The 15,664-nt window shown below is 54.3% G+C and overlaps 1 protein-coding gene across 1 annotated transcript in view; it reads right to left on the bottom strand.

Annotated features, from left to right (window-relative positions):
* Positions 1-1,032: 1,032 nt before the first annotated feature.
* Positions 1,033-15,664, bottom strand: part of TCF7 (transcription factor 7) — a 32,644-nt gene continuing 18,012 nt past the window's right edge. The window contains 10 exon segments of the mRNA XM_073802536.1: positions 1,033-2,498; positions 2,500-2,568; positions 2,570-2,738; positions 4,117-4,189; positions 5,376-5,424; positions 5,946-6,053; positions 6,165-6,327; positions 6,756-6,875; positions 9,840-9,930; positions 10,786-10,897. Coding sequence (XP_073658637.1) covers positions 2,397-2,498; positions 2,500-2,568; positions 2,570-2,738; positions 4,117-4,189; positions 5,376-5,424; positions 5,946-6,053; positions 6,165-6,327; positions 6,756-6,875; positions 9,840-9,930; positions 10,786-10,897 — 1,056 coding nt within the window. The 3' untranslated portion in view covers positions 1,033-2,396.

Genomic DNA, 15,664 nt, shown 5'->3' with positions numbered 1-15,664 from the left:
AGATCAGATGCAGCAACCCAGTCTTGCATAAGCCTTGGTTAAAATGTTTTTTGAAACAACTAGGCCAGTAGCCAGAGCGGAATTCTTTAAATGGGACAGATGTCAAGAGAATGGCTGGTCTCCTCTAGCACCCTTGCAGAAAAAGGCAAGTCTAGGATTACAACTTTCAGTGGCCTACTTTAAATAGACACTACTCTGGAAGATGACTTTCTTTATATTTTTAAACGTAAAATCCAAAAAACTAACTCTGTTAAGTGAAAATTACAATACATTATGGTGACCCAGCAGCTGGCTGTTGTAATACTTCTTGCCCACCATTTGTACCTAATGGTTGACTGACCTTTTGAGGTGGCTTTGTGACACCTTTTATATTCGTGATGGGTCTCAAGAAGTTTATACTTAAACATGATGGAAACTGCTGTGGAAAAAGATTGTAGATTTATCAGTCTTCAGTTTTGTATAAGAATATGACTACCTCAAGAAATATTTCATGTACCTTACAGTCTTTGGGAGGAAAGGGTGCTCTTAAAATACCCATCTTTTGGATTTTATGATGATACCAGGTTATAAAAGATTCCTGTGTGTTCATGTTTTCCTCAAAATAGGCTATGTACTTCTGTCTTTTCTCTCTGCCTTCAGAGGAAAATGGAGCCCAGTGATGATACGTGCCTATTTCTGGTTGGGTTTTCTTAGGGGCTGTGGCGGCAGTTTCCAGTCCATTCTCATATGAGCAGTGGGGTAGGTTGGCCTGTGCCTGCATCAGGGGTGAGCTCAGAGGACTGGGGGGTTAAGATCAAGGCTTGCAATGGGAACTTATACCTAGCATGAGCCCCGCTCTCTGGGTTGGAGCAGGGCCCAAGCCCCTTAAGGAGAGATGACAAGTCAATCCCTGGCTTGTGTAGGTTCAACGTCTTGAGAACATGTGTACCATAATAGAGAATAAACTTTGTGGCTGTGGAAAAGAAAAGGAAAGAGTGTTATACTCTGTCACTGAAACAGCTTATTCCTCAGAGTCAAGCTTTGAAAAAGAAACCCAGTAAAAAGTATCTTTATTCTCATATCAGAAAAGTTTTTCTGTAATATGCATTAACAATACAAAAATATTTTGAATACTACAATGGTCCTTTTTTCTCTCAAGACTTCTTGCAACACTACACCAGAACATACGATCTTTGGATTCTGAGAAGCCAGTGGCTAAAGTAGGAACTAAAGGCTTTTGTTGAGGGGGTGTGTGGGTACGGGGGTATAGCCCTTTCTCTTTGGACTCAGGCTATGTACAGTGAAGAGGAGGCAAAAAACCCAACTAAGTTAAATTAAAGATTTGTTTTTTAAGGCTCAGGGTTGAAGCTTGGCTCAGAAGTGGGTTAAAGTAGGCTGTGGTGCAAACCCGATGTCCACCACTAGAGGTTTTCTGGGCTCCTTGCTTTGGCTGTAATAGTCTTTCTTCCTGCAGCCCCATAGGGAAACTGAAGCTGGCCTACTTTCACGCTGGAAGATAGACACTGGTTGTCCTGAGGTTTGGCTTGCCCTCTTACAACTGTCTGAGAGCTGGCTAGAATGGTGTGGATAGGCTGGAACTGGATCTGTGAAAAAGGCTCTCAAGAGCAGGTAGGGATGCACACTGGATTTTGAGCCATGACTTACTTGAACTGTTGACTGCAGCCACTAGTGACTGAGGCATTTGGTATCAGGGCTTCTTAGGTGGTTGAGTTCCTTAGGAAACATTTCTGAGTAATTTGAACTAGAGCCACATACCCTCACCACCCACACTTGCCTTTAAGGTGGTGTCAGGTTATTCCTGTTGGCTAGGGTGATAGGCCTAAATTTAACCTATTCCATTCACTCCTCTTCTTGTAAGCTCCAAAGAACGTGGCAAGAAGCTTCCTTTGGTCCAGCTTACAGATAGCAGCTGGTTTTCTGTAAACAGGGCTTCTCCAGGCCCTTAAGAGAGAAACACTGTTGTCTTAAGCTTTGTGGTTGTGACCATGCTTACATATTGTTTGGTAAACCAGCTTGTTCTTGGTCCATGAAGTATCTTGTATGGGGAGGGTGTGGCAGTGGTGGGGTTGGGTGGGGGAAGTAGGGAAAGCAGTTGGGGTCAGTCCAGTCCATCTATGACCTATAGCAGAAAAGCAAGGGAGGCAGGGAGGGGCATCTGCCTAGCAAGACAGATGGTAAAAAGAATAGATCCAGTCTGCCATAGGCATGAGGGGATGCCCTTAATCAAATGACACAACGCAGATCTAATTCCCACCACTTGGAGCAGTTTGAATTGATGGCCCCATGTTCAGGCAGAAGATGTGCAGCCTCTGAAATCTCCAGGGCCTGGACTCTGAGAGGGAGCCAACAGGGCCCCTGGCCGGTTTCCACGTGCTTTGGGGCTCTGTCGTCTCCTCTCAGAGGGTGGGCCCCTGGAGGAAGCCATGTGTCCTGTGCATGCTAGGCTGCCTGTCTCTGAGATTCCTGTTGCTGTACCTGTGTACTCTGCAGGTTGCTGTGAGGAGCCTGAGGGGGCCCAGGGGGCTGGGAGGCTGAGAGTGGCCGAGAGACCTGGTGATGTAGGCGCCGGTTCCGCAGGGCTAGCAAGCAGTTCTGTGGGGAAGTGGGGCAGCAGGAGGTACGAGGGTGAGTCCTGGGGAGCTGGGGACCCGGGGCAGCCTAGAGCACTGTCATCGGAAGGAACGGGGCTGGGGCAGCGGCCTTCTCCGGGTAAGTACCGAATGCATTTCTTTTTCCTCCTAGGAATAGTGAAGAGAGTTATCTGTAAACAGAGGGTGAATTCATAGTCATACTCCACAACCAAAAAATGCTGTCCTTGCATAGGCCTAGCTCCCCATGACTTAGGTGATATTGTCTGTGCCTTCATGCTTAGCGCTACAACTGCTGAGCCTGGCCCAGACCTAGGGACAGGTGCAGCTCCCAGCAGAACCACAAGGTGGCACAGGGACCTTTTGTAGCTTGGCCTGTGGGCTGCCTGCTATCTTCCAGGGCAGCTATCTCCTAGTCCAGGCTGTTGAGGCTCTGCTTCACAGTTGTGGGACTCAGATCTGATTAAGGAAGCGGCGGGGGGGTGGGGGGGCTGCAATGGGCTTGTGGCTTCTAGGGCTGAGCAATCCAAATGCTCAGAGCTAGGCTAGGGGCAGAGAAGGGAAAGAATTGGACAGTGACTTGTCTACCATCTTATTCTCTGGACAACACTTTGTTTCTGAGTAGCGTGGAATGGATGGAATAGGGCCTCCTCTGAGAACAGGGTTGCCTGCCATCATGTGTACACACACACACATACTTATTTCCCCCAAATTCCTCTTTGCCCTTGGACAGGGAGTATGGTGGGCACTCATAGGGGCTGGACAAGTATTCCCTAGAGTCAGTGAACTTACTGCCTGGAGCAGCCTGAGCCTTGGCTCTAGCAGGCCTGGCCTGAACCTCAACTAGGCAACTTTAGCCATTTGGTAGGTATACTTTCTTTTCCCATACACAAATACTTCTCTGTTGTATAGTGAAACATACAGGTTTAATGCCACAGGGTCTGAGTATGGCTACCAGGGGTACCTCTGTTCATCTCCCTACCTCTCTGAGCCCGCTGGTCTCAGCAGGTACGTGATATAAGTCACATGGCCACTGGGCATTTAGGTTATTCAGGTTTTTCTCTACTACAGTCACTTCGTTATTCTTAGGGCTCGGTATGGTACAGCAGGGATCCCAACTGGAAGAAGTGGGGGAGCTGGTGGACCATGATGACTTTGAGGCCTGGGAACAGGGGCTCAGGCCATTTAAATGCTGTGTGTGTGATTTGTCTGCTGAGGACCTGCTAGGCCTGATAAGCACCAGACCAACATTACCAGGGAACCCTGGGCACCACGTACCAGAAATACCTTCTAAGTCTGCCTTTCCTTTCCTCCTAGAGCATTGTCTCTCCTCCTTCCTCTTAGACCCAAGCAGTCTTCCCCGCGAGCTGTTGTGTTCACTCCCATTCTTAGGAGGCATGGGCTCCCCAGTCTGCGGGTATGTTGGGGGCTAGGGGCCAGAGGAGGGCAGCAGGCCCAGCAGAACATGTGCAGAGAGTAAGGGAAGCAGCTTGAAGCAAAGGGAGGACAGTGGTGGGGACAAACCCACCTGCACGGACCACACCAATCCGTCTGCTGGTTGAGGCCAAAGCGAGCACGGCATTTCTTAGGCGAGCCAGGGTCTGCTCACAGCCATGCCAGAGGGGCAGAGCAGGGCAGAGGGCGAGCAGGCAGGCAGCAGGGCAGAGCAGGGCCCAGAAAGAAGAGGTAACATCAGTGTTAGCCAGTCACAGATACCCCACAGTCCCTACAGGCAAGGGCTTCTCCACGGCACAGCCAGCCCTAGTGGGAGCCCCAGGGCCCAAAGCCAAGGTATCAGGAAAGGGTGGCACCCAGCTGGCAGTGTAAAGGCAGTGGGAAGAACGGTGGGGGTGGGGAGGGAGGGGACCCTATCAGACTGGCTCCTCTCTGTGGCTTGTGGGGCCCCTTGCAGCAAGGGAGCTCAGAGAAGAACCTGGGGGGCCCGTGGGGATCAAGCCTCTTCTGCCTTAGGGCCCCACCCCACCCCGCCAACTCCCTGCCCATTTTATCCAGTTTTTCTTCATCTTTGCCAGTGTGCAATCTGCCTGACCCATATCCCCTGCGGCTGTAGCTTAAGCCTATGCTACATACTTTTCCAGAAGGAAAGTAAAGCCCATTCTTCAACCTTAGAAAAAGGACTGAGGACTCTCCCGTGCCCCAGTCCTAGCTTCCAGCTTCCCTGTGTGGGGCAGCACAGCTGAGAAAGTCGCTTGTGGATGCGGAGTGTGAAGTATCAGAGTTGGGACAGGAATTCACCCAGAGGAAGACTTGAGGCAGGGTGCGGCCTCCCGAGTCCTCTATACAGAGCACTTTGCGCCTCCGTGAGAACTGGGGGTGGGGCGATAGAGAAATTGCTAGGCAGCAGCCAACAGGCTGTGTGACTGCTGGGCTCAAGCATGGGGCCTGGCTCAGCCTTCACCCAGACAGCCTGCTGCTCACCTCCGCAGAGCTAACCAGGATGCAGTATTTGGGTTTAGTCTTGAATCAAACAGTTCCTCACTAGCTTCTCTGGCAGAGGCTGGCCACTAGCAGGGCTTGCAAGGGTGTGTGTGTGGTGGGTCACAAAGCACTGCTCTAAGAATTGGCTTCTGCAGGTCTTCCCTGGGACTTAGTGTAGCTGTTCCTCCTGTGGGGGGTTGACTTGTGAGATGCAGGCCTTGTTTCCAGAGGGCCCAGGCCCTAAAGGTTCATGGCTCAGTACTCTGCCCCTCTCTTGGGCCAGAGCAGGGCCGCTCGTGAGCTGGGGACCCGAGAGGAGCCTCCACTGCTGCTGAGGGAAGGCCTCACCTGTGTTGGATTCTTGGTGCTTTTCCCGTGACCGCCTCTTCTTCTTCCCCTGCAGGGAGCAAAGTGGAGGATGCTCAGAGAATGCTGGGAGGTGGACACTGTAACCCCAGTGAGCGAGTGGTTGGGACACCTGCAGCCTGCTGCCTAGTCTGGCTGCCGCTGGGATTCCAGGTCCACAGTTCCCTCTGACTTGGGGGCCCTGGTGTTTCTTGATTGCACTTTTTGCTAGGTTACCACGGAGCAGTTGGGGCCTCCTCCCTTTCCCACACTGGTCTCCTTTCTGAATGCAGGAGGTGACTTCCGGGCCCCTTCCTCCGCTTGTGCTGATGTAGCCCAGTCAAGTACTGGACAACAGCCCTGTGTGGAAGTACATCCTGGGGAGAATGAGCCTGCCTTTAGGGGCAGCTCCCCTCATCTGATCCTCTTCTGAGCTAGCCATGGGAGGCCTTGGACCCTCTATTCTACCACCTCCCCTCCTCCTCTGTGCCTTCAGGACAGTAGTCCCAACTTCCCTGGTGAGACTGTGGCCTGGCATCTTGAAGGTTCCCCTACTGCGTGTTGGCCACTCACGTAGTTGTCCCGTGCCGACCAGCCTGGGTAGAGCTGCATGTGCAGCTGCCTCTCCTTGCGGGCCAGCTCATAATACTTGGCTTGCTCTTCCCGGGACAGTGCGTGCCACTGCAGAGGGGAAGGGGAGCAGATGGAGGTGCATCAGGGAGTCAGCAGGCTGCACCGGGGTGAAGGTAGTCAGGGCCCACCCCTACCAGCCCACCTGCCCCGTGGCCTCACCCTACGGCCCAGGATCTGGTTGATGGCAGCGCTCTCCTTGAGTGTGCATTCTGCAATGACCTTTGCTCTCATCTCCTTCATGTACAGCATGAAGGCGTTGAGAGGCTTCTTGATGGTTGGCTTCTTGGCTTCCTTCTCTGCCTTGGATTCTGCCTGTGTCTTCCTGAAGGACACATGAACAGATCACTCAGGGGCCCCCACGGTGTCCTGATGCTACCACTCTCCTCTAGTGTGTCCAGTGTATGTGTAAGTGCCTGGATACTAGGGTTTTTTAAATGGGATCTTTTTTTTAGCTGCCCCAAAGTAGGTGAGCAGAGCTAAGTAACTTATAGTTCCTTATAGGAATTTTGCAGCTAAGTAAGGAGAGCCCCTCCCCTCTTGGCTCAAACTAAATCCACCCACTCCCTTCCTGCTTCTGAGGATCAAAAAACTGGTCAGTGGCAATTGCCAAAGGACGGCTTGGCCAGAGGCCTCCTGGCAGTCCCTGGAGCTTCCAGGCAGCAGGCTTGGGCCTGGGGGGAGGAATGTGTATATCTTGAGGTCTGCTTACCTGTCCCACCCCCAGTCCCCATTGAGTGTCTTTTCACTCACAGGCTGCGGTCATAGGGCTGCAGCTCCTGCTTCCCTGAAGGGGGCACAATGGCTGGGTGGGGGATGGCTGCGGGGTGACCAGGTACACCGGAACCTAGCATCAGGGGTGGATGGGTGAACCTAAAGGCAGAAGAAGAGTTAACACTGAGCCAGGTATGTACGGGCCAGATCTCTGGACACAGAGAGGCCCCTGCACAGTACAAGAGGGTGAACAGATACCCACCTCCACTGACCTGCATACAAGTACACAGAAATACATACAAATACCTGCTCCCAACACACTGCACAGACACGATGCAAAAATCTACATGTATGTCAAATTCAGGTGGTTACTGAAGCTCTGAATAGCTTTTGAATCTGTCCCCTTCTTACCTCCTGCCCTCACCAGCTCAGCCTCAGCCTGTGGCTGCCCTTATTTTCCTCCTTGACCCCTCAAGGCCTCTCTCTATATAACAGCCAGAGTGACCTTTTAAAAACACCTGAATGCTCTTGGCCACTTCTGTTGAAATTCCCCCACTGCCCACAGAATAAAACCCAGGCTCCTCCCTAGGGCTTGCACAGCCCTGTATGGCCATCTCTGCTGACATTTCTAGCCCCACCCCCCCACCCCATTTCCCATCACTTCCCACCCCCAGCCATCTCCAGTTACTGATGTTCCCTTTGTTTCCCTCACTCAAGAGATGTTATCCTCTTCATGAAGCCTTCTCTGACCCATCAGACATGGCTGGGGTCTCCTCGGGGCTTCCCCATCACCCAGCTAGCCCATTCAACTGCTGCTGCTGTGTCTATACCTCCCACCCTGGGCTGTGGGCTACAGATGTCTGTTGAATTCCTTGTTCCATACCTGCGCACAAGCCTGTCACTGAGGGAGTGAGCCAAGTGAAAGGACACACATATACACATAGCTCCCACTTTACTTTCTTGATGTTCTATGGATACCAATCTGTCCCTTACTGCTTGCACAGGTATGGAATAACTGAGCAGGTGGCCCCTAAGGGCCAGAGGTTGGAGATGCATGTAAAAGGTTCTGCCTCAGCTTGGGCAGAGCTCAGGGGTTGCTGTCCTGACTCATCCTTTGCTCAGCAGGATGCACAACAGAGGTGAGTGCACACACACCTGCACACGTGTACATGCACTGTCTCTGGCTGCTCTGTTGTGCTTTGCACTGTATGGCCTGGGCTTAGGCCTCCTGCACTCCCACTGGCTTCATTCTCAGGTATAGGGCAGCGTGGGGCTGGAGAATGACAGACGGACGGATGGACAGACGATTGACACAGGGCAAGCACTGGCCTGGGCGTGGCCTCTTGTGGGCACTGAAGCCTGGGCAACAGGAAGCAGGAGCCTAGCTGCAGGGTAGGGGACTCACCTGGGGTAGGGGGCGCCAGGGGCTGCGGTGGGGGCGGGGAAGTGCTGTCTATATCCGCAGGAAGGGGACAGGGGGTAGAGAGGAGGGCTGGGCCTGTGGTTGGGAGAGATAGCTGTTAGCAGTCTGGCTACTTGCCAAATGTGGGGAACGACTTCCCCACCTTGCTTGGGCCTGACCCCTAGTGTAATAAGGCAAATTGGCTTCTGCTTGGACCACTCTAGTGTATATTTTAAACACGTGCCACCAGAGGGCAACCTTTCCCTCTACAGCAGCGGTCCCCAACCTTTCTGGCACCAGGGGCCGGTTTTGTGGAAGACAGTTTTTCCACGGACTGGGGCTCGCCCTGCCGCTCACCTCCTGCTGTGCGGCCCGGTTCCTAACCCCTGCTCTACAGGCTTACCTTCCCTCTACTCGTGTATAAGGGGTAGAAATGGCAGCATTCTCCTGGGACCCAGGTTAGTAGGTCCCTGGGCTCCCTCCAGCCTCACCTCCTGAAATTCGGGCTTGATACCTGCATACCTGCCTTAAGACCTTTGCACTCACTGTTGACACTGTTAGGACTGTTCTTCTGTCCCACTTTGTTTCAAACTCCTGGTCATCTGTCAAGGTCTTGCTTGGCCAAAACACCCTTTCTCCTGAAAGCCCTTGAGATCCCAAACTGGATGAGGTGTCCCTCCAGGCTTCTACAGTCCTCAAAGCACTGCTAACAGTGCTCTGTAATTGGCCTCTTGCCTGACGTGTGCACTAGGTGGACTGAGTTCTGAGAGGGCAGGGACCGGAGGATCAACCAGCTTCAGCAGTGCTGCTCTGGTTCCCAGAACCTGCCCGGTGCACTTAAATCCTGCGGGGACTCGTAAGGGTAGTCCTGATTTGTATTCAAGGTGGAGCTTTATCCAGAGACAATCTGGACAGGGAAGAGTGAGTTGAACGTGGATAAAGGGCAAGTAGGAAGGGGCAGGTGGGCCCCAGGTTGGGCTTCTGGCCTGCTCTGCCTTCCTGGGAAGCCAGGCTTTCCTGCCTTTGGGTAATTGCCCCAACCTAGAGAGGCTAGAGACCTGCCTAGGTCAAACTGCGCACGATGAACAAAGGGTCACGTACTCTGCCAAGGCCCAGCTCCAGCTGAAGACGGGCCCTTTGGCTCACAGTTGGGCCTGCCGAATGAGATCCAGGCTGTCTTTCCCTGGCCCAGCCTTAGCAGAGTCTCCAAGCAGAATGCCAGGGGCTTGGACTGAAGCAGGCACCATAGGGGCAAGAAGGACCCCGCCCTTCAAGCAGCTCAGCCAAGGAAGGGACCAGCCAGCAGTAGACACTGAGGCAAGTGGGAAGTATCCCTCTGTCCACCAGGCCACTGAGAAGCAACAGCTTCTCTTGTGGCCATGCATGCTGCCACGTCCCCGGTCAGGCCTACTTTTTCTTCCTCACATACTCATATGGCCCTGAACAGCCCAGGGTTCTCCCGTCCAAGTCTTAGACGTTACGGCAGAGTGTGATAGGGCTAGGACCAGGAGCTAGGTCTCCTGCCTTCCCAAAGGGAGTATGTCTGGCTAGCTGAGGCATGGATAGAGCTGCTGGCCAGCCCCTGGTACCTGTACAGAGCTGGCATCTGTACAGAGCTGGCATCTGGGTGCTCAGCACAGAAGGGTGGAGGAGGAAGATGGAAGGGCAAGTATGGGTCCAACCAGCACAAGGTGCCCCTTTCCCACTGGGCCCTCACTCACCAGCTTACAGTGTGCGGGAGCTGTCCCATGCTGCCTGAGGTCAGAGAGTAGAAGCCAGAGAGGTCAGGGGTCTGCAGAGGCCTGTGAACTCCTGCAGTGGAGAGGGGCCGAGTAAGTGAGCCAGCCTGACCTGGAGGCCACTTCAGCTAGTTACTGCATCCTGGAGCCTCCTGTGGGGCCCTCCTAGGATCCCATCTCTGTGTGCTAGAGGGAGGACCAGACATACTGGTTTGTTCAGGACTATCCCAGTGTGATAACAGTGCCCCATTTACAGGCTAGGGAAATCAAGGGCAGAGGGTTTGGGTGACTTGCCTACGGGACAGTGGCTGGACAGTGGCAGAGCTGGAGTCATTCAGGAGTGGGAGGCCAGACCTTGCCACACCCTGGTCCAATGCTGGTCTGTAACTGGGGCCTCTCTGCTGGGGGCTCTAGCCTGACTTTCTGGGCAGGAGGCAGACCCCCTGGCCTGGGGAGCCAGGGCTCCACCCATCCCCCCGTGCCCCCTCCTCCCCAGGGTTGAGTCAGCAGGTTTCCCACAGCCGACAATGGCTGATTTCAGAATGACTCTGCCCGAGGCTGAGGTGAATCAGCCATCACAACCACCACTTTCCATTTTCTCACTGGGGGAGGGAAAGACTACAAGTTTTATATTTATCAGTTTTACACAGAGGCCTACTCCCATACTGGTATTGGGTAGTCACGCAGGATTTAGGCTCCTACCTCAACCTGAAGCCTTCAGATTTTGACCAGGTACCACCTTCCCCAACCTTTGGTGCCCTCAGGCTCCTCAATCTGTTGGGCATGTTCGAGGGGCCCTGAGTTTGCACAGCCCCAGGTTCTCCACTTACAAAAAGGGTCTAGCCACCTGGTCTCAGAAGGCTGGGACTTGATCTCCCCACTCCCCGGCTCTGGGTCTTGTTGGGCCATTCCCATCCAGGATCCATACCTTGCTTCTGGCTGATGTCGGCTGGAGCAGGTGTGGGGTGTGGGCTGCTGAAATGGTCATAGAGAGGAGAGAGTTGGGGAACGCCGTGGGAAGGCTGACTGGCCTTGTTGTGCTGAAAAACGAGGAGGGTGGGTGAATGTGGGGGACCTGAGAGAGGAAGGCACGAGACCGGGGTGCACATACGGGAAGAGCCCCAATTAGCTGTGTGGCGGCAGCCCAACCACCAGAGAAAAGTGGAGGTGATCAAAACCACAGGCTTCACTGGACAGGACCCCACTCAGGCCACCTGGTGTCCAGGGGCCCTGCCCCCCCACCCAACTTTGCCCAAGCAGTCCAGTCTCCTACTAGAGAGCCTCTCGGTCTTTCTTGGCCCTCAGTTCTAGGAGGCGTTTCCCCTGCCCAGGAAATTCTTCCTGCCTCCTGGTTTCAGAGATCTCCCCGTTTCTCTGAGGCCCTATGGCCTGTCTGGGGAGCTGCTCACAAGCCTCCAGCCCTAAGCCTGGAGCTTGCTGTCCCCCTCCTCTAGCCCCCAGACTGAGGGGCTTGAGTCTGACCCTCTGGAACCACCTCAGGCTTAAGAGGATTTGTTGACATAGGGAAGGGGCCCCCTCAGCTCTCTAACTCAGGGGAGGTGGGGCAAGGTCGTGCCAGCTGTGGCCAGGCTCCCCCCAGGGCCAACCCACCCAGCCTCCACACTTCCTGTTTCCTCAGCACCGCAGGACTCTTACTTTTCACGCTAGTCACATGGATTTGTCATGAGTTGACTCATATTCAGACTGGGACGGGGGCTCCCCTGAGACCCAACCACAGGGAGTTTGCGGCTCAGGGCCAAGGCCTAGCTCTGCATATCCTCGGTGCACACCTTTGCAGGCCAGGGCCCTGGAGACATCATCTAAAACTGAAGGTCAGCTTCCACTTGGAAAAGTCCACCTGTGGGGATGCTGCTGGCTGGGAGCACAGATGAGTGACTTCTAACCCACGACACAGAAGAAATGGGACATCTCTGGGGCAACAGTCATGAGAGATGGTAGTCTGGGCTCCTTCCCACCCTGTAGGTGAAATTTCTCACTGGCTGAATTTAGCCAGACTCCTTAACATCTCTGGGCTTCCTCTCCTGTGTAGTGGATGGGATTCATGATCCCTTCATCACCAGGTTGGAGGAAGGTGAAGGTAGCTCTTGGTGAGGAGGCCTGGCGCCGGTCCTTCGGCACTGGCTGTTGGGGGTCCAGAGTGAGGCTAGAGGGAAGGGCAGGTATGAGCCACACTGTAGCCATGGCATGAGGCTCCCGGGTGGGCACAGGATCCCACACCTCCCAGCAACAGCCCTGGCCACCACCTTTCCCACATTCCTGCCTCCAGGGGAGCTTCAGGCTGGGCTACACGCTGTACCCTTCCCCTCAGGGCTTGGTAAATTGCTCACACTGCCAGCTGTCAGTCCCTTGCTCATCCATCTGCCCACCAGGAGGAGTCCTGGATCCCAGGGATGATGAGCCTGCCTCCTGTCCTCAGGCAGACAGGAGTTAATGCTCTAATAGTGGTGGCTCCTTCTTTGCGGCTGGCGTGGATCTGGCATCACAGCCATTTCCTGAGGCCGATGCCTCACCTTTGACCAGAGGCCTCTCCTGGCCTCCTGGGGCAGCGCAGGAGAGCTTCCGAGGACTCGCCACTGTGGGCTTGAGGAAGAGTCTGCCAACCACGTTCAGTTCCTGGATCTAATTTACTACAATACCTGAGCACCTATTACCTTGTCTCAAATGGCTCCTGTGAGGATAAAGCCAGGAGCTCAAGTAGTCAGGTGTCAGGTAATGAGGAAGGGACATGTAAGAAGCCCTTCATTCACCCTGAAGAGTGAGGAGGAAACGTTACTTAGAGTGCTTCCCTAGCCCCCTGGTGCCAGGCCTCACATGGGCCAGACACTTTGATCTTATTATGCCAAAGGAGGTCTGCCTGGAGATGGCAGACACGCCTGGCAGCCCACTGGCAGCATCACTTGTGAAGAGTGAAGACAGGGCCATGCTGTTCAAAGCTTTGGTTGCTGGGACCTTCCTGTTGCTGTGTGAAGGCTGGGCTTCCTGAGCAAGCTGGGGGAAGCTCCTGTCATTCCCAGGCCTTCTTTTATCCCCAGCACGGACCCAGACTCACCTGTGACAGGTTGGGATCGTGCAGGGGAATGGAAGGTGGAAAACAGGACCCTCAGGCCTGCAGGTGACCGGCAACAGAGAGAGGAGTAGACTGGGATAGTAGGTGTGGGGTACGGGGTATGGGGGAATGTGACCCCTTCATGTACTGAGTACTTGCCACATGCCAGGCACTGTGCCCAGCACTTTGCAAGCCCAGTCTTATTCCCACCAGGGTACCAGCAGGTTGCTATTTCTCGCATCTGTAAGTCCTCCAGCTGCCACCTCATATCTTGCTCCCCTTTATTGCAGACCTCAGCAAAGCTGTCCCCATTTGCTGCCTCTAGTCTTCAGCTCTCATTATCCCTTCATCCAGGCCAGTCTCTTGCCCCATCACTTCCCTAGGTGACTCGTCAAGGTCCCTAGGGACTTCCATGTTGCTGAACTCAGCGGTCAATTCTCAGTCTGCATTTTACCTGACTTCTCAGCACACTGAACACAACTGATCTCTCCCTCCTCCTTGTGGTAGTTTCTTCACTTCGATTCCAGAATGCCACACTTCCCTGATTTTCCTCTAACCTCAGAGACCACTCCTTCTCAGCCTTGTTTCTGGCTCTTTATCTTCTTCCTGACCTGACCCAAGCTTGGCCCTCAGTTCTCTATCAATCCTCCCCTCCCAGGCTGCTCTCATCCAGGCTTACGGCTTTAAACGTCTTCATCTGATGACTCCACATCTCCAGCCCCCACTTCTAGGAACTCCACTCTCCAAATGCTCCCCAAATTCAACATGTCCAAAGTAGAACCTTTGACTCCCTGCCCCAGACATTCCTCTCCATCTTCCTCAGTTAATGGTAACTCCCTCCTTCCAGTGGCTGAGACCAAACAGCTTGGAGTCACCTTTGACGCTCCTTTTTCTCACACTCCACCTCCAATTTGTCAGCAAATCCTAATGGCTCTACTTTCAAAATATAACAGAATCCAGCCACTTCTTTCTTTCTCCCTTTCCCCACCCAGTCCAAGCCACAGTCACGTCTCACCTGGCGACTGCAGCAGCCTCCTGCTTCCTCAGTCCTCCATCCAGCAGCCATAGAAATCAGATCACGTCGCTCCTCAGCCCAGGCCTATGGAGCTCCAGGATCAGGCCCCCAACTACCTCTCTAACCCCAGTACCGTCCTCGCTCCTTGCTCACTATGCCCAGCACTTCTCATGGTTGTTTCAGCCTCCAGCCTCTTCCTCCAGTTACTCCAGTGGTCATTTTTAACTGTGCCAGGATGGGAAGTGGGTTGGGAAGTACAGCTCTAGGCTTGCTGACCTTTTTCATTGACCTTTCCTCTATAGGACCCTGGGCCAGTATGCCCCTTGTAAAATGAGCATGATCATATCAACCCTGCCTACCTCATTGGTCATGGATGCAAAGAACCCTGCTTTATCCTAGAATTTTTGGGAGCAGAAGCCAAGGGCCTATGAAGGTGGAAAGCTTTCTGGAAACCTCGGGGGCCTTTTTACCCTGATAAGTTCCTAGGACAGGGATTAGCCAGATCCCAGGCCTTGTGGCACACATGGAGATGAGCCTCAGGGCCCACTCCCTCAGGAACCTGGGACCCTGGTGGAAGGCATTCCACTATTCGCCATCTAAGGGCACAAACGCCTGGAGCCCTGGTGCAATGGGTGGAATGAACACCCTCCACAGGGTGCCGCAGACCACAGAGCTTTCAAATCTAAACTTCTGCTTCAGAGAAGGCCCTGCCATTCAGCCTTGGCTCTGGCTTTTCAGCTCTCAGAGTTATAAGCCTGGCTGGTGGAATAGGCAGCTCTGACCCTGGGGAATCTTAGGAGCAGAGCCTGGGGTCCAAGGTGCCAGCTCTAGGAAGACAGTCCCGGAGTCCCACTCTGCCCAGGGCAGGGAGAGGGTGGCTCCACAGCAGGTTTCGCAGCACACCACCTTCCCCGGGGAAGGCTCGTTTGGGCCAGGAAGCCCTGTCACCTGAGGGACAGCTAGAGCTGACCCTCCTTGGCCAGGTTGTTTAAGCTCCATGTTGTAACACAGCTCATTCTAGGTCTAGGAAACCTCAGAATCCAGCTCAGCCTACAGCCTCTGGCCTGGTTATGTATGTGTGTGACAGGAGCAGATGGACAGAGCGCTCATCCTGTCCCCCAGCCTTCCCTGGGAACTGGGGAAAAGCCTCATTAGACGGGGGTCTGTAGCCAGGCCACAGGAGAAGTGCCAGGTGGGTGGAGGTGGGGCTGAGAACCTGCCAGCAGGTGGAGGCCCTGAGGTGCCAGGGCTCCAGGGCAGAGCACTGAGGGCCTGGCCAGTCGTCCCACGTTCGTGCAGGCTGCCTCTCAGCCTCACTCCCCAGCCCCCTGCATGCCCGGTGGTGGCAGCCAGGGGAAACTGTCTGGCGCAGGACCTGGTGCCCCACGCCCCTCTCAGCCAAATGGAACGTCCCGCTCCACGGCCTCAGCACAAGGCTGTCCCAGGGCTAGGCTGCCCAGCCAGCAGGGTGGAGTTGCCTGGGGCCTGGCCTGTGTCTGGGGAGCCCAGTGACTGGAGCTCTGCTCCTCTCCTCCCCTGATGGTGACTGTGCCCTGCCTCCGAGGGAAGGAGGCAGGCCTGGGTTGATCGTCCCCACCGGCCCCTGAGTATCTCGACGACACAACCTCATCTCTTAACCTCTGAGGGCAGAGTGCCAGGCATAGCGCTGGGCACTCAGTAAGCGCTCCCAGCATGGTGGGATGTATAAACAAATGAAAGACCTAA

This window comes from Tursiops truncatus, chromosome 3 (assembly GCF_011762595.2).
Source record: "Tursiops truncatus isolate mTurTru1 chromosome 3, mTurTru1.mat.Y, whole genome shotgun sequence".
NCBI classification, from domain to species: Eukaryota; Metazoa; Chordata; class Mammalia; order Artiodactyla; family Delphinidae; genus Tursiops; species Tursiops truncatus.
Note: the sequence above shows the minus strand (reverse complement) of the source record. Positions and strands in the feature narration are given on the sequence as shown.